At 39.9% G+C, this 18,686-nt stretch overlaps 1 protein-coding gene across 1 annotated transcript in view; it reads right to left on the reverse strand.

The window, feature by feature from the left end:
- LOC102696690 (G protein-coupled receptor kinase 5-like) overlaps nucleotides 1–18,686 on the reverse strand; it is a 54,230-nt gene that overhangs the window by 16,327 nt on the left and 19,217 nt on the right. Inside the window, exons 2-3 of the mRNA XM_015340692.2 lie at nucleotides 2,143–2,238; nucleotides 102–214 (exon numbers count right to left, since the gene is read on the reverse strand). Of these exons, the coding sequence (XP_015196178.1) occupies nucleotides 102–214; nucleotides 2,143–2,238 (209 nt within the window). The remainder of the gene's footprint in view (nucleotides 1–101; nucleotides 215–2,142; nucleotides 2,239–18,686) is intronic.

Below are 18,686 nucleotides of genomic sequence, written 5' to 3' on the forward strand. Positions count from 1 at the left end.
TCTCACACCAAATCCTTCTTGTAACACTTTCAGAGGAGTCTGGATGATTAAGGCCTTCTGAAACAGCCCTCTAACCCACCCTTCCCCACCCATTGCGTTACCATGGCATCCAGAAGGTGGATGCACCGCAGGAACTTGAGGTGAGTCTCGCAGAACTGCCGAAACAGCAGCCTGCCAATGGGCTGCCTGTCACACAGGCTGAAGTAGTCCCGCTCTGCAACGACAAGACAGGATACTCAGGTTATCACCACCCCTGAGACCTAACATTTACAGTAGGTCTCAAGATAACCCCTTCATTAAAAACCACAATGGGCTTGCTTGTGTGAAGATTTGGAGCCAAACTATTCACATCAGGACAACCTCTCATTGGTGCTGGGGCTCTAAGGAGTTTTCCTTCCTACAGTACCTAAGGCGTGGCACAGTTTACATTTTAGCTCAGGAGTAAGATTATAAACTGACATGACACTTTGCCCTTTTCATTCTAATAGTCTACAAACAGTCAATAATTTGTGAAGCTAACAGGAGGAACTACAAATTTTACATTAGCATGGAGCAGCTGCAGACCACATGGTGGAAATTATGGTTGATCTGAAATACAAAGAAAACAGATGTCTGGTGGGAAGAAGCATTCAGACCAGAGGCACCTGAGGCACATGTGACACCTAGTGAGGCGGCGTTTTTCAGGGCAGGCAAGTCAGGATGTCAGCACGGAGTGGCTGGTGTCTTTTTACCAAATGGAAAAACAAACTCAATTAAATCATTATGCCTTGCCTTTTGCCTTTAATGACTTGAAACAATGCTCTCTACATACAAATAACCTGTACTCTCACTCCCACAGCACAGGGATCTGCTCAAGGACTTTACTGTGCAGAGATTCCCCCCACGTCTTCCTCAGCCAAGGAATCCCAAAACCAAACTGATGTTTTGTAGCCCATGGAGTTTCCAAAGCTTTACGAAAGAGTAAAGGCAGCTCTCATTAGAATTACATGAAAATTGCTGCCAAAAGTAGTAAAACAAAACCACTGACATATTCAGCCTAAACAATGTTTGTGAAACAAATTATAGTATGTAAATCTGGAAAACAACTTTAGCAATGCATAATCTGCTCCTTACTAAATCAACTGCCAACATTGAAAGTGCTTCAATAATATATTATAGCTCCCTCCGTCCATTTTTAACTGCTTCATCCAATTCAGGGTCCCAGGGGAACTGGAGTCTATCCCAGCAAGCAAGGGGCTCAAGCTGGGGTACACCCTTGATGGGATGCCAGTCTATTGCAGGGCATACATTCTCAGACCAGGGTCAATTTTCCCATAAGCCAATTAACCTACCTGCACGTTTGTGGATTGTGGGCGGAAACCTACATGAACAGGGGGAGAATGGGAAAACATACAAAGTCCACGCAGATAGAACCCCAGGAGTTCAACCCAGTGCTGGCAATGCTACAATGCTAATCACCATGCCACTGTGCTGCCCATCACTATTATACCAGTAATTAATATTACAGTTTATTTTTGACTGGCACCTTTATGTGGTGACTTACATTAATACATAAATACATCATAACATTGCAGCAGAATTGCATAGTGTTCATTAGAGCTTAAATATGGTAATACAGCATGCTAAATTGGTGCAATATATACAATGATGAAACAAGCGCAAGACGCAGCAAGCAGCTGTGAGCAAAGAAGTGAAGATCTAAAACAAATTTTAAGAACGTATGGAGCTGAAACATAAAGTTCATGGAAAGGAATGATGGACATTTTGTTTGTGGGAGACACAGTGCTGGTGACAGTATATAAGCTGCAAGTAAATGTGAGTAAAAAAACACAACCCATCTGTGAGCAATGGTCTGGAGGGCCTATCTCTAACACCGAGGCTTGTACTTGCATCTCTAAAACTATTAAAAGTGACATCATATTAAATTGCTTTAATATTGCTGATGTATCACCACACTATACACCACAAGTCATAAAAATGAAAGATGTATACTGAATATTTACTTTGTAATAAAAATACATGCAAAATGAACTACATTAATCCCCAAATGCTGTGTCATAATTTAAAAAATGCAATGTTTTCTATGGGAGGACTATATAGTATTACACAGGAGGATGGTGGACAGTTCCATCGTCAACTCACCGATACTGTTGCGTAGTTCTCCACACTGGCTGATGTGAGGGAAGCGCAGAATCTCCCTCCATTTTTTGCTTCGTCCTTTCCGTTTCCCGCCCCCGCCTGCGAGAGAAGAAAGTGACTTAGGAAACTGAGGCCGTTAATAAAAGTCATTGCTGCCATGTGCCTCAGTAATTGCTTTCTCAATTCAAGAATCAAGGACTAATGCAACGAGCCCTCTAGGGTAGTAGTTGGGGGAATGGGCCCCATGATTCCTAGTATAGACTAAAAAGAAGTAGCAATGTGTGCTATGAATAATAATAATAATAATAATAATAATAATAATAATAATAATAATAATTGCTTACACTTATATAGCGCTTTTCTGGACACTCCACTCAAAGCGCTTTACAGGTAATAGGGACTCCCCTCCACCACCACCAATGTGCAGCCCCACCTGGATGATGCGATGGCAGCCATAGTGCGCCAAGACGCTCACCACACATCAGAGGGGAGGCGAGTAGAGTAATGAAGCCAATTCATAGAGGGGGATTATTAGGAGGCCATGATTGATAAGGGCCAATGGGAAATTTTGGTCAGGACGCGGGGGTTACACCCCTACTTTTTACGAGAAACGCCCTGGGATTTTTAATGACCACAGAGAGTCAGGACCTCAGTTTTACGTCTCATCCGAAGGATGAAGAGCCAATGTGTGCTATGTCCTATGAGATTTCCCTCACTGTGATGTGTGATGGGGAAAGAAGTTTTATGTATGTGCCAAAGTCATTTTGGCAATAAAATCTTGTAAAAACCTTTCCCACTGCAGTATGAGATTTATTCATTAAAATAATAATTAATATCTTAAAAGTTCCCTTTTTTGAAATATATACAACAGTTCAAGCACTACGGCAACAGAGAGGCACAGTTCCTCCATCTCCAGGAGTCCACAGCTTCCTTGCACTTAAATGTCTCTCTCTATTTAACAGTGCTGAACTATAACACAGCTCCCAATGACTTTCATTAGCACACCTGCATTAAAGCACTTGCAGACTGTACCACCAGAGGACCATTAGAGTATAGCCTCCACCCCTGTTAATTTAAACTTGGGTTCATGCTTTTTAGAAACCTCAGTATCTGAATGTATATAAACATCTCCAGATGAGTATTACATATTGGAACTTCAAGACCATCACATACCAGTCAGCTGAGTAAGCATGCGATGATGACTGAAGAAACACAAATCTAATTCATATGTCACAGTTCTTTTCATGTTGTGAAACACAAATGTTATGCAGGGACAGAAATGTGTTTCTACAAAAGCGGCCTTTGCGGTTTTGAAGTTAACATTTTTTGAAATGCCATAAACCATTAGAAGAAATTCGTTTTTATTCCAAAAACTGTGTCTTTACACTGAGGACTATTGGTTCCATGGACATCATACATCAAGCTTGCTTATGTAAGTAAAACTCTTATATTTAAAGATTTCATCTGCCCCTCTTTTAGTCTAGGGAAGGAAAGCTCCCTCAATATCTTTCAGAACTTTGTCAATATTCTGTGTTGTTTCACCCACCCCGGTGGCCTTGCGCGATTTAATTGTAAAATTCCAGGCATAGCCACTGCTACACTTAAACACACTGGGCTCCCAGAACACACACGCAGACGATGCACTTCGTTTCTCCCCCCACGGTCAGCTGAAGTTGGAACACACTGGGAACGAATAAACGCGTCAAACAGAGTCCCTGCTTTGTTAAACGAACTGACTCCTGCGTTCTATGAAGTCATTTTAGAATAGCAATAAGGTTCATGCTGCTCTGTGGGATTACTGCTAGGCCAACCTACTCCAGCACTGGAAGAATTCAAATAATTGGCAACCTTACTCTTACCAGTGACAGAGTGACACTTCTCTCACTGCAGATCTCTAATCCCTATTGATTACGTTTTGCGTGAGCCATCAGTCATTCTTAGTTGCTTCAAACTTTGCTCCAGTTTCCTGCTGCCTCTGCATTCGCAGAACGTAGTTATATTTCAAACTAAAAAAAATATTCAGGTTTTTTCTCTCTGGCTGTTGTTTTAATACCATGTAGAAAAATACATAGTATTTTAAAGCCCTTCATCTGAAACATGATTATTTGTTATATGTCATCCTTGTATACAAACTATACCTTAATTTATGAACTATACTAACTTGAAGATGGGTTTTACCATGAAAAGACACTGTATAAAATAAAGAGAACCGAACTGATTCAGCTCGTCTCATAGGAAGAAGCTGTCGTTTAGGCATTCCAGAAATCATTGGAGATCAGGTTCAGTAATGATTCACACTCCAGAGCCCCCTCAGTGCAACACCTCTGCTGCTCAGGGCCGAGGGATTCATCTGTAAAATCTTCCGCTGTAAAATTGGCAACACAAGAAGATGCAAGTCTAAACTGTTGGTTACAGTCCACTGCCAGCATAACTGTGAACATCCAGACACAAACATTTGACCATCACAGTTCTACATTCATAGTGAGGCTTGAGACAGGTTTAGTTGGTCAAACATTCCAACTGAGTAGGAGCTGCACAATCCCAACCTAGTGCAGTGATTCCTCACGGCCCTCTGTGGTTCTGACAGAAATATTGCAGTTTAACGGAACAAAGACAGCTATTAATAATACCAATGATTCCCAGTACATTATTGTTTTTGCAGGGAAGTAACTAACATCAATAAATGTTGGACATTTATTATTATATGTTTCTGCCGGTACATAGAAGGGAAGGGAAATTATTGATATTCAGATAATACTGTACATAGAGCTAAAATTACACACAGAAATGTGCTAATAAAAAAAGACTTCCACTGCTGCAACTACTATGTTGCTGTATGTAACATGAATAAAAATAATAGAAAATACAATAATTATTTAACCATGGAGCATCTAATTCACAGTTACGTTTGTAGTCACAACCTCTCAAAAATACAGTACAGTACAAACAATGGATTCAGAGTGCGAGAGACAAATTCAGACTGGAATGGCTTTGTCAAGCTTGAAGCCACTTTAGCTAATGTTATTACTGCTGCCACTGTTCCTGCAGTTACTACAACTACTAGTACAGTATATCTGCTTCTTTTCATCCTGTTCTTGTCACTAAAGCTTCTGCAACTTTCTTGTTGCTCCTATTTAGTTACACTGGCTTACTGGTCTATATAAGACATACTGCAGTTTTTCTAAAACTTAGAAAAGCTGAAGAATTGTCCTTAAGCTTACATTTTAGAGTGTGTGGCTCCCAACTTTGTCAAAAGAAATCATGGCCGAAATGAGTATACAAGTGCAGATGTATAATTTGTACTTTACATTTCACTTCCTCTTGAACTTATGAGGATTTTTTTCAGAAACCTCTAGGGTCCACCACTGACACAGATGTAGCTAACCAAGAAAAGGAGGAGGTCACATCCACTGAGACTAACCCAGAGCACAGCATTCAGCCAGAGGAGATTCCAAGACACTGAATAATGCTGCAAAGATTTCTCAGGACTGTTATCACACAATGGAAGCAATCAGTTCTGGAAACAGGCAAGTGCTACTTAAAAAAGCAAAAGAATCCATGATCATTTTCAAATCACAAACTCTTGTAAACAGATGAACATAAGCAGTGGTTACAGATATACTAATCCACTAAGAAACATTTCAGAAATTCCTTCAAAAGACAAATTAAACTTGCAGATCAGAGTAATGCACACATTTCTAAAATAATATAGCATCTATCCATTCATTTTCAAACTGCTTTATTCAATACAGGGTCCCAGAGGAGCCATCAACAAGTGCAAGACTGGATATACCCTGGACGGGACACCAGTCATATTTCTTAGCAAATCTGAGAGCTCTCTGGTGCAGGTCAAGTATTTAAAACATGCATGACAGCCTTGATAGGCTTCAGGTCTCTGCTGATGAAAAGATTATTTAGATTTTTGTCTGACCTGATCTGTATGCTGAGGTTTTTAAAGGCTTCAGTTATTCTGAATGAAATCCTCTTGTCTTTATTGCTTCACCTGAAACAGTGTCAGGCACCTGATAAAAATATTGGTAAGCACAGCTGATCAAAGATGATCGAGTCTGGCAAAGATGTGGCAGAGATACCTTGCTGTGCAAAATGCAAACAGCTTTGGTGGTGATTTTGCTGAACTACTGTCCATGTGAATTGGGTTCAGCCATTCTTATTATAAGCCATTACATTGCGCGCCGGCTCGTATCTGTCAGGTACAGGTCAATATGGAAATCTCACTGTTGCTCCGTCAGCAAAATGCGCTCTAGTCATTTCATGGATTGTTGTCTTTTTCAACTGCAGTGCTGAATACTGTTTGCAAGCTAGACACAATCAATGTTGTTCTCTTTCCTAAACACGTGGAGAAAATGATAGGTAGGTAAGTCTCTGTCTCCATGTTGGAGTCATCACTTAACAGAGGTAAAACTCCTTTTACTATTATAGCAGAGTCACTTGGAGAGTGATTGTAGAGACATTTAAGGGCAAATATTATACTTAGGTGTCTGATCAAATATCATAATTCTTTTCCGTTCTACGGAAGTGTCCTAATGGGGCTGAAGAAGGGAAGCTCTGATATTCAGCAGAACATATTCATGCCGCTACATCTTTTAGAACTAATAGCAGACTTCTGAATCATCTTCACTTCAGAGTGCTTTTCTGGTTACCTGACAATTTGCAGACCAATTGGCACCATGTGGGTGTTTTCAAGTGAGTTTGAGCATTGAACCTTTACCAAGGAACTAAGAAGCCTCTTACAGAAACAGCCTGATCTTCTGGCAAACAAAAAAAAAAAAGATTTAACATCTTAGTGGAAAAGCTGCCTAAATATACGATTTCTTTATTAATAGCAGACTGGAACGAAATCCTTCACTTGGAGCATGATTTTTAGCACCGCATTCTGACCCCACAGCTGGTGCTATGCCCAACTCTGAAGTCATAGTAGATGCTCTTTCACTCTGAGCTGTCTTTGCTTCAGTCTCTGGGAGACATTACAGTGACCTGGAGATCAAATCCGAAAACTATAGTTGGAATAGAGAGAGTGGAGGGAAAAGACAGGGTTGCTACTAAAGGCTGGACACCAGCTGTTGTATCGGTAGACATTTTCCAGACAGAACTGCTCCCTCTGGGAAGATAAGACCACGCTTGTGAAAGCTCTGTTTGCACGAGCTGCCTTGCTGTCTCGCTTTCTCATGTCAGAGTGTCAGACCTGCTTCACTTTTAATTGGCCGATGTGGCCCTTGGCTGCTTTTAAATTCCTTGCAGAGATTGCCTTAGGTAAAGGACCGGCTCCTGTGAAAAGTTTAACCTGGATGACTCGGTGATAGTATCTCAGCATCCTGCACAAAGACAGGAAAAGGAGAGTTAGAGGCACACAAAGGATTTCTGAGGTGAATCTTTTCTTTATGTGTGAAAAGCACAAGGGTTGGAGGTAATGCCTACACAACACTTTTAGTGCAGTACTGGGTTTGCTCTCATTTTAACAACTGCAGAAAAAAAAATATGCATGACGAAAAGAAAAATACACTTAATTTTCTACTGATGCTTTTTTTCTGAATGACACAACAAGACAAAAAAAATAGCTCATCTGATTCACATCAAGGCGAAACAGAGGGACTTACACCTTGAAGACATTTCAAAAAGCCACTAAACTTCTTTTCCTCCAGCATTTTCTTATTTGCACAACATTCACTTTGTGGATGATGTCTAAATGATTGGCAAACAGGCAGGAACTGATGTGGAGATCCAGCACATCTCATGTCACAATCTACTTTTGTGTTTTTCTCAATTTTAGACACAAGGCCCCACAGTACAAGGTACAAGAGAAATAATAACAATAATACCCAATGCTACAGAAAAGTCTCTGACTCCAACTTGTGTGTCATATGAGGACATATCCTCATGGGGAACCACGGCAACCAGACTTCTGGATCAACAAGCCCAAACCGAGTGCCATTCAGGAACAACTTCGAACAAGGTTTCGACCGCTCCAAACACAACTACTTAGGTCTCAGGTTTCGATGCGATTTGATGAGAACTATGAGAAGAAGAAAGGGGAAGCAATGAAAGAGAAAAAAGGCAAAACCTGGCGAGGAGAAATGGGCGGGCCGGTAAAAAAAAAAACCCACCTGAGCAGTAAAAGAAAAAAAGGGGGAGGAGGGCAAAGGGAGGTGGAAGTGTGAGTGCAGGGGTATGGGATTTTGGAGATTCTTGCTGGTGAGCTCTTTTTTAAAAAAAAGCCCTCTTTCAGTTATCTTCCCTCTTGGCTTCCGGGTCACTCTGTCAGTTTGCCAGATCCGGAACAATAGCCTGGGTCAGAGGCAATTTGCACGGACTGTTTATTCATCTGATAGCGATGTTTGAAGTAGAATTACTTTCCAGAGTAAATATGAGAGGCTTGGGACTCTTCCTGGGAATGGACCTCTCCAGCCTGTGGCCTAGGGGTAAAAGGATTCACAGCTGTCGACTCCTGGCCTCCCAGTCCTGCGGCACTGAGCGAGAAGTCATATTATTATGGGACGACTGCCCACTATGGCTGCCAAAGAACTAAGAACTGCACAAGGGCCCAGAGACCCAGTCACAGTGCTGTGACGTCAATACATTATTTTACCATAACTTCCCTTCTGAAATTCTGATTCAGGTACATTACGTGAGAATTATAAAAATCACCATAAAGACCATTTTTAGAATACTGTCACAGTTTTGGTAACCTTATTATGTTGGTATCCTTATTAGGAATACTACTACTGTGGAATCAGCTTGGAGAAGAGCTACAAGGCTACCTCCTGGCCTTAAAGAAATCATAACCAGACAGGTCGAAGGCACATAATCTTGTTAGCCTTGAATAGGGAAGGCTACAAGAGGACTCGCGACATGTATTTAAAATCCTAAAAGGCTTCAACAGAGTCAACCTGGAGAACTAATTCAGGACTAACAGCGAAACAATGGTCTGAATACTGCAGCAGTAGGGGGTGAGCATTTATATGACGGAAAACACAGTATAAAGGAGTAAAGATCTGAAACACAGTGCCTAGACATATTTCCCAGCGCAGATGCCTACTATATATCCTTCACAAACAGCTAGATGAAATTCTTACAACCAAATGATCAAGATAGAAGGAACTGTGTCTTCTCATTCGGAACCTTTCTTAAAGTATATTCCACAAGACCCTGATTGTGCCTTCTTTGCTCAGTCAATGGATTCATTAAAAGGTATCCGGGTATTCTTTATTTGCAAGTGCTTCAGCTCACTTTTATTCTTAAAACATCAATGACATGCCACTAGATGACATGCCACTAGATGACAGTCCTACTTATTCAGGTGACTCAGACGTGTTCTTTTTCACCAAGAGCAGCAGAAACCTTATTTTCCTCCTCTTTGCAACCAAAAGTCATTTCCCGCAGTCTGAGGAGGCAATACAACAGAAGTGCTTTGTCAAAACTCTTTAAAAATGATGGATTTATCTATTTATTTTTAATCAGCTGTGATGACCAGGTCAGGCAAATATCAACAATGCTTTTTCGGGAGACAACAGGAAAGTAATCATCCTAGGACACTTGAAGTAGGTTCAGGAAATTTACCACGCAAATGAAAGTACAAGGTACAAGTGCTCTTAAGGACAACAGTACCAATTAACTGCTTACAGGGTCTTTCAGGAAACTGTATAAGGAACTATTAACACAATGTCACGTTGATGGTACTTATGCAGCAGGGTGGGGTATGCAGCAAAGGAGATACTATATAGCAAAGGGTCACATGTGACTTTAAACTGTACACAACTTAAACTCCCTGATAGATAGCCTTTTCTGTTAAAAGAATCTGCTTATTTAAGAACCGCGAGATGGATATGGTTAATTCTGAATGTTAATTATTCTGATTCTGCTACCTTGTTACCACAAGACAAGGGAGGAGCTGCAACACAGAAAAGTGAAAAATATCCTCATGTCACAAAAGAATGAAATGTGATCAGATGTCACAGTGGCACAAAAACAGCACTCATTTGCCCTGCTGACAGGAGCTGTGTGGGAAAACGGAAGAAAAAACTTCCATTCTGTTGAAAATCTTTTCAATTTCTGCAGGAGTAAACTATTTTTTCTCCTCTCCTTCAAAGGCAGAAAAAGAAAACAATTAGGTTTTATCTTGGGGTCTCAAGAGATCTTGAGCTGATGTCTATTGACAGCTGAAGACATTAACCCAAACAGAATTGTGAACCAGTGAGTGAACATAGAAAAGTTTTGTTTTAGGGTTTTTTTTTGTTAGTTACCAGGGGGTCTCTCTGTGTCATAAGCTCCGTGGGCACGTAATTCAACCCTTGATGCCTTTAAATGAAGTACTGATTAAAGTACTACTACAGAAATCCTTTGAAGCAGTAGTGGGAGAGGTGTTTGTCTATCCTCAGTCTCTGGCTTTGAGTAGAAATGCAAGCTGAATGTCTAGTTGGGATTGAGAAGTCAGGCCAAGCTCATCATCAGCAAAAGACACTTTGAAAAAGAATTCAGTTCGTCTCCAGGTACATACAGGATACAGGACAGAGAGACTGAAAACAAGAGTCGTCATGGAGTTCCTTCAGGGATCTTCATTTTAAAGCTTCAGTGTTCTTCAGTTTAAAGCGAAGCGATCATTTTGAGCTGCTGTCATTTTTTTCATTATCAGAAAATGTCTGGAGAAGAGACAGTGACAATGACGTCAAAGTTCTGTGATTTAATGGACAACCTGTCACAGCCTCTGTGTTCTGTATGTTCGCAAAATGCCAAAGAAAATCATGGTAGGGTTTACACTTAGAAAAAGGAATTCAGTTTGCAAACTTACCACTGTAGTCAATAAATATTGCCTCTCCACTGGAAGAGCTCCTACAAATATCACCACCTGCGTCTTTTTGCTTGAATTAGTGTGAAATATGCTCAGCTAACATTATGGAAACAAAGGGAGCTTTATTACTTCAAAGTAGCTAATTCACATACCTGTACATGTATTGTCTCTTACACAGACAACATCCCAGTTCTGCTAGGTTACTTTTTGTTCTCAGGCATAAAACAATTTATCAGACACAGGCTTATTTCCTATACCACCACTTACTTTCCATCTAGTTTTATGCCACTATCAAAGTTTTAGAAGCTTCAGATTATTCGGCTATGCTCTTGTAATGTTTCATTTACATGTGAAGAGAGGCTGAAAAACATCTTGCTTTGCCAATTATGAAACCAGTGCTTCAAGAGTATTCAACTGTCTCAAACAGGGCCACTGCAGTTACCCACTGCATCAGCTCTCAAGCACAGACTCAGAAAGGAAGCACACTTTCACTGACAAGACAAAAAAACAATGTGGCATTTTTCTCGACCATAAACCGCAACCTACATAAACTTTAATTATTCAGAATACATTCATAGTGACGTTTTCCTTGGTGAATTTTAATACAAAATCGAATCTAGATTTTCTTTTACCACAGCAAAACAGCAAAGGTCTAGGCCCCTTATGCATATCGGTTAATACCAAAAATAATGACACTCTTCCCCGAAGCTCCCTCCCCCTCCCAAAATCACTGAACCATTCATTTACAAAGCAATTACTACTCAAAAATGTCCTTTTACTGTTAAAAGAAAATCCAAGTCAGTGAACTTTACTCAGATTTGTGCACACCATCGACAAAACACGGGGACAAAGTCTGCTGAGAAGCTACAGGCCCTGCTTTGTCAAAGAGCACCGTATGTAACTATTTGATAAACTGTGTGTGTGTCAGCATGCTTAACACTGAACAGTAACAACCCATCACAGGGTTTAAGCCGAGAATATTGACAATGTCAGCAACATTCCATCAGAACCAGTTGTATTTTTACTCAATGTATAGCAAATTCTGAATATCAATTCTTTTTTCTGAATTTCTACATGCAGTATGCGTGTCATTTGTATCATATACCTGTGGGCTTGGAACATTATTGGTATTAACTAATTATGATCATTTGTATCTAAACCAGTGTATACAGTACATCTTACAATTAAAGTATGTGTTTTTTACACACATTTTCTTCCAGTTTCTGTGTGTATGTGTGCGTATATCTGTGTGTTTGCTGGAGAATTCTTAGTAAAGTACTTTGCTCAGGGCCTCAGCGGCAGTGGAGGTACTGTACATGGGATTTGAACTTTCAGCCCTCCCCCCATGGTGGCACAGTATTTGAAGCTTCTGATGTTCATTTCAACTTTGGAAGCCTGTGTGTGTGGAGTGTGCATGGTATCCCAGTGTTCGTGTGGATTTTCTGCAGGGACCTTCCCATCAAACCACTTGTTTTATATTTTGAAGTGAAGTTTTGTGTGTCCGGAAGTTCATATACCTTATGAACCTTAGGTGACAACCCTACTACTTACAAAATTAAAACAATCTTCTCTCCAACACTATTTACAGTTACTTAACTAATCCTTCAGCTAGCAATGAAAAACACAATCAACATGTAGACATTTAGGATTTGTTGTTGCAATTTTCAGGTTTATAATGCATTTATTAGACCTTGTTCCTGTATTTTTTTAAAAAGTCTTAATATACATTATGTCAGCATTGTTACTGGCACTGTCCACTACACTTTCAGTCCCTATGATAACTACAATATAACCTAGGAGGTTTGCGTGCTTGTGTAGTAAATGTATGAATAATGTCATGAAACACACACCAAATAAAAAGTCTGTTTATGCAAAGGAACTAGTCAGCATAATTTGTTCCATAAGGGTCACATACTGTAGACTACTCCCTTTGTTTCATGTTGTAGTTTATAGCGCTGACATCAGCGATGTAAAATAAAAACGATGTTTGAAAGGCTGGCATCCGGTGCAGTAGGCGTCCATTAGATCGTCTCTTGTTCTGTGCTAATGGATAAGCTCAGAGAAGAGGACAAGTTTTAAGCAGTGCTCTCCTAGGCTTACAGAGTAATAAACTGGCGCCTGGTAGGCCTGTCCTTTCAAGCGTATTGACATGAGGGAAACAGAAAGCCAATTAAATATCTGATGCAACCAACAAGAACATGAAGTCTGAACTTTACCAGGAAATATGTTATTTAAAAAGAAATATCTTTATTATATTATAAACAAAAAGGTGAATGTGTGAGCCTGTAAAGCTCTAAATGTATGAATGTATTCAAGTACTGAACACTCAAGGCTATAGCCCTCCGACAGCTGTATTTATTCGTCCACCTGCTGATATAGTGAAATGATCATTTCTTCATCTCAGGACCAGTTGCTGTTGCCAAATCCATCCAAAGACATAACGTTTTACTTGTGCTGAAGCCTGATTTAGACTTACTAGAATAGCTTCTACAAATGTCTGAATTAACTGTCCTGCTTGCCGTCTGCCGCAATCAACAGGTCTGCATATTGTCTAAAGTGGAAAATGTTTTCCAGCTATATCTCCCAGGGAAAGCAAGCGATCTGGCGCAAATCCTCCCTCCTAGCCAAATGGAGCTGACTACGTTGAGTCTCAAGCAGACTTCTGGGTAATTTCTGGAAGGAAGAAAAGTCCACGGTGGGCCACGAACACCACACAAAAAAATCACAAAAGAGAGCCACCCGCTAAATAAATATCTAGAATAGGGGGCCTGGAAGGAGACAGTACATAAAGTGTAAGAGATTAAACATTAACTGACATACTACAATCTTCGTAGAGAGGAATGTGTGAGAGGGCTTAGTGCTTAGGCATTACACTTAACACTACCTTATCTCTATAAAGCCTTCTACACTTCCCCCTACCTCTACACCTCCCACCCTCACCTTTACATCATCTTTGAGACCCCAAGACATTTACTGTGCTCATGGGCAATGCCACCCCCAGACTGTTGATTTTATCTCAGGTTAAAAGTCATTTCACCCTTCTTATAAATGTGAGTGGATTAACCTGTGCATGCTGCATAGGATTCATTCAAACATTTCTTCCTACATTCTGCCATTAAAAGCTGAGCATGCTGTGTACCTCACAGCACGAAACAGTACCTATGAGCTCTCAGTTTCAGTGGTTTCAAAAGGGGCATGATTCATTCCTGTCATGGGAAACACAGACAAATGTAATCCTGAAAGCCGGCTAAAATTTCAGAACAAAAAAACAACAAAATCAAATTAAACCCCGACAACAGGAAACCTAGACTAACATTACCGCCTTAAAAACTGGGAACTGCTGTATAGGAAAGACCTTGCTGAACAGCATGTACTGTAACTGTACAAAAACCCAGCAAGTCAGGTTAACAGGAGCAAAGTGAAAAGTGAAAAGGGATTTCTTTGCCAGTTGCTGTTAAAAAAAGCGAAAACAACAAACCTCTCCGCACTGTACTGTACTTGACCTTCCTTATCTCCTCCTTAATGGCAAATCTATGGAGTGTCTCTCTTTCTGACCCCAGCAATGCCGTTATCAGCTGCACTACCAAGGTGTGTACATTAGCTTGTGTGTGCTTTTAGCTCCCCAAACATCTGAATTATCACCTGTCAATTTTCTGTCTGCAGTGACATCTTCCAGGAACTGTCGTGACCGACTAAAAATAGCATCAAGGAAGCCTGCTGGGCCGGGACAGCAAAGGAGTCAAGGATTTACAATGCAAATGTATAACAATGGCACACCTGTTTTATAGCTGCAGTGCACATGTAGCTCTTCCACTTCCCGTAATGCAAGCTACCACACACGCACACACAAATGTCATTAAACACATACAGTAAACATACACACAGATACACATTCAGTACACATATACACATAGTAAAGAGTCTGTGCTCTGGATTTAATTTATACAAGATTCTTTGGATGTAAACATTTAATAGAACAATAAATTCAATTAGAATTGTGGACATACAGTATCTTCTACAGATTTGTTAGCTCAAAAACATATAGCTTTTAAGCACTGCACATTAGGCAGGCATTTGAGAGATACAGAACACTGTCATATTTAAAAGCAGTACTTTCCAAAATAGTACAAGTGTCCAGTTTACACTCAGGACTTCCATTTACACATAAGACAATATCAGCCGATGATACCACCTGTATCAGGTCCTTCAGGATACACAGGACTGAGCTGATTGATGCAGTGGTATCCATTAGGCTCTCTGCTGCAGTTATATTATATCCCTACATCAATTTTTTTTTCTGGCAAGGTTTGAAGAAGTCACAATAATTGTCGCTGGTGTTTCTATATAACACATGTACAGTAATAATAATTGCTGTTGCTGTAGAGGTAATAATGTCGATATCTATTTCACCTCAAAGGGTCAGTAAGCCTGCTTAGAAAGCTAGTGTATTTCTTTTGGAATGTAATTTTGGACTTGAAAGATTTAAGGACAAAAGGCACTGTCAACCGGAATGAGAAATCTTGCAGGGGAATGCAAAAGTATAATCAGAATCACATGATAGAACACTGTGCATCAGAGGTACAAACCAATAAAAGATCAGACAAATGCAAAGAATTTTAAAATCCACACACAACTGGAGCAGAAGATCCTCACACACGGGCATGGTGCTGTTCTTACCACAGCAAACAGGGCATTACGATGTTCATGACAGGAAGAGATATGCAAGAACCAGTTTTTCTGCTTCAGGTACCGCCAAAACAGGATGTAGCAGAGCAAAATTCCCGAGACGAAAAAAATGATGGTTCATTAATAAATGGTTCCCGAGATTTAAAAATACACTGATTTTAAATGAACAATTCTTCACTTTCATGCTCAACTTAATCTGAACTCTCCAATCTGTAGAGTACCTACTGTAGCAACATTGTATCATACAAAGTGCAAAAACTGGTATCTGTAATTTAATATACAAAACTGCAATAACTGAATTTCAAAGAATTTTTATACTATTCATACAGTATGCATAGAGACCTCAGTGGCTGGGTTTGCATGCACAGATATCTGACAAATGACAACATAAAAATGAAAATTCAATGCATCTAGTCTGATTGTCCTAGATTGTTCTGATGGAAACATGCATACTAAATAGGAAAGGCCCCAGAATGGAGCCTTGTGGAACGACATCATACGAGACCTGAATGGGACAAAAAGCTTTATATCAGGGATGCAATTAATGATCTAATTAAGGACAGGGCCAGAAGTCCTCTAACTGAGCGATGAGAACATTATAGGTTACTGTGTCAAAAGCAGCAATAAGAATCAAAAGAACTAAAACAGAAAAGAGTCGCGGCTATGAAAGTATCTATATATCAAAAATTAAGAAGAATCCGGGTTTAAACAAATAGAACTCTTAGGTGACACGTACTGTGCAAGTCACAGAGGGGCAGCAATTTTATATCCCACTACAGGACTTCTCCTTTATGTATGTGTGCAGTGACGGAGCTCACGCTACGCAAATCATACATGCCTCATTCAGCTCTCTTGAAAACATGCTGCATCATTAAATTTTAAGAGGCAGGAGTTCAAAAACTCATTCATAAAATTACGCATCTGTATAAATAATGCATGTTTGCATCTTGCCAGTCCATTGTACTTCAGATTATAAGCCTACCGGGTTCTTAGAAATATTGAGACCAGTTACAGAACTGTGTAGCGTAAAAACTGAATCTTATTTTACTACTTGTAAATATAGAAACCACACTGCTTAGCAACTTGATCAAAACCCACATGTACATTTGTAATACCCATTGTTTCATGCATTGTTGCAGAAAAAACACTGGCTGCAATTTAACAAACCACAGGTTTATAAAAACCATTGCACTGTAAAGGCGCATCATACGTTATTAAATGGTAAGCCACTTGGAAGACTTATACTCTATGGTTTTCCTTGTCTTCACAAGCTTTACAATAGCAGCTTAACCAATGGTTTGACTGCAGGGTTTCTGAAGCACATTTATGCATTCTTGAAATACATCTGTAAAAAAAACGAAGGAAGGAATGAAAAATGGAAATAAATAGAAACAGATTATAATAGGTGATGTACAGGTATTTCTAGTTGCATTTTTGAAATTGTGGATTGGTGAAAATATTTGTAACCTGACAGGTGACAAAACACTAACAGTGGGGTTCTTTGTAAGGCCGTTCAGAAACATCAGAAAGGAAATGCTGACCCTGTCTTGACCAGTTTCTGGCAACTAGCACCAGCACATTTGTTCAGAATCTTCGATTTAACCACAGAAGCCATCTATGCAGATTATTTCATGTCGGTCCTATTACACACCTCTTCACTTGCACATTTTCACTTTTCAGGCACAATAAGATTGCTCATGACAAACCACATCCTACAACTACACTGTCCGAAACGCAGCTGTCTTCAAGTGCAGAAACGGCACAGAGCAAAAAAGGGGCTTTCAATTGTACAATGCACTGTTTTACAATTTGAGTAACCTGCAATGCATCACCTTTTTTGCCTTTCTAAACAGAGTGATATTACTCTGCTCCAGTCAATAGTGTATCTCAGTATTCGTCCAAAACGTGAGAACTGCACAAAACAATCATTTCAAAACCATATTCTGTATTACACACAACTGCTCAGTGACAAATGTTAGATTAATTCTCCTCCACCTCTACAAAGAGAAACCTTTTGGTGGCTTGATGACACTTGCCTGGTGCCAACCAGCTGAATGGCGAAGAATCAGGTCTAATAATGTAATCTTGCCCCAACATTATCTAGGGCTTTGTGGTGAATGGGGCACTCCATACTCAATCTTCAGCTCATTAATAATACCTGTATGAAGTAAAAAAATCAGGGATACTTTTTAACCTGGGTAACAGAACACTTTGACCTGGGGCAAGCAGCCAGGATATTGTTCCACTCGACCAAGGCTGTTAAAACAGTAATGAAGAAACTGGAAGACATACAGTATCCATGTATTACAAATGCACCCATTTTACTCAGTGCTTCCACAATTCCAGTCAATTGTCTGGACAGCACCAACATCCCAAAATACTTAAAAGGTTCTAAATAAAACTTTTTTGCAGCATCTGGACAACTTCAGGCAGCATAGCAGTTAGCGCTGATGCCTCATGGTTCTTTGGTCATTAGTTTGTGAACTGGGGCACGTTGTGAAGTTTGCATGTTCTATCCCATGTTTATATTTTTTCTTCCTCCTCCTTGTCATGCTGATAAGATTTAATAGACTTCTTTAAACTGCCCCTTTCTCTATAGCCCTGTGAGGATGGGGGTCCTATTTAGGATGAGAGCAGTCGTGTGCCCGCAGTTCCATGTTGTGCTTTAGGTTTAGGGCCAGGATCGCTGCAACTCTCACCAGGACAAGTAGCTTTCTTTTCAGGAATGGACCCAACTTGTGATACTGAAATTTATGATAACTTTATATCTAACATCTTGAGAAAATGTGTACATGCCTTTTGCAATAAAAACAAATAAAAATAAACTGTGTGGATTCCAAATATACATCCATTACAAAACTGAAAATGTAGAAAGTCTTTTTCTAGCTTAAAGTGTTCAATCTGTTGTCAATGACCATAACCAATGTAAACGATAAGTGTGACAAACCCATTACGGTACCTTTTGTCATAAGAAATGAAAAATGCTAAATCAAATCAGTAAAAAGAACACTGGAAGAAAGCCATGTCTATTCTTATTACCCTGCATAGTTTGCAAAGG

The sequence above is a fragment of the Lepisosteus oculatus genome, chromosome 2, assembly GCF_040954835.1.
Source record: "Lepisosteus oculatus isolate fLepOcu1 chromosome 2, fLepOcu1.hap2, whole genome shotgun sequence".
Lineage (NCBI taxonomy): Eukaryota > Metazoa > Chordata > Actinopteri > Semionotiformes > Lepisosteidae > Lepisosteus > Lepisosteus oculatus.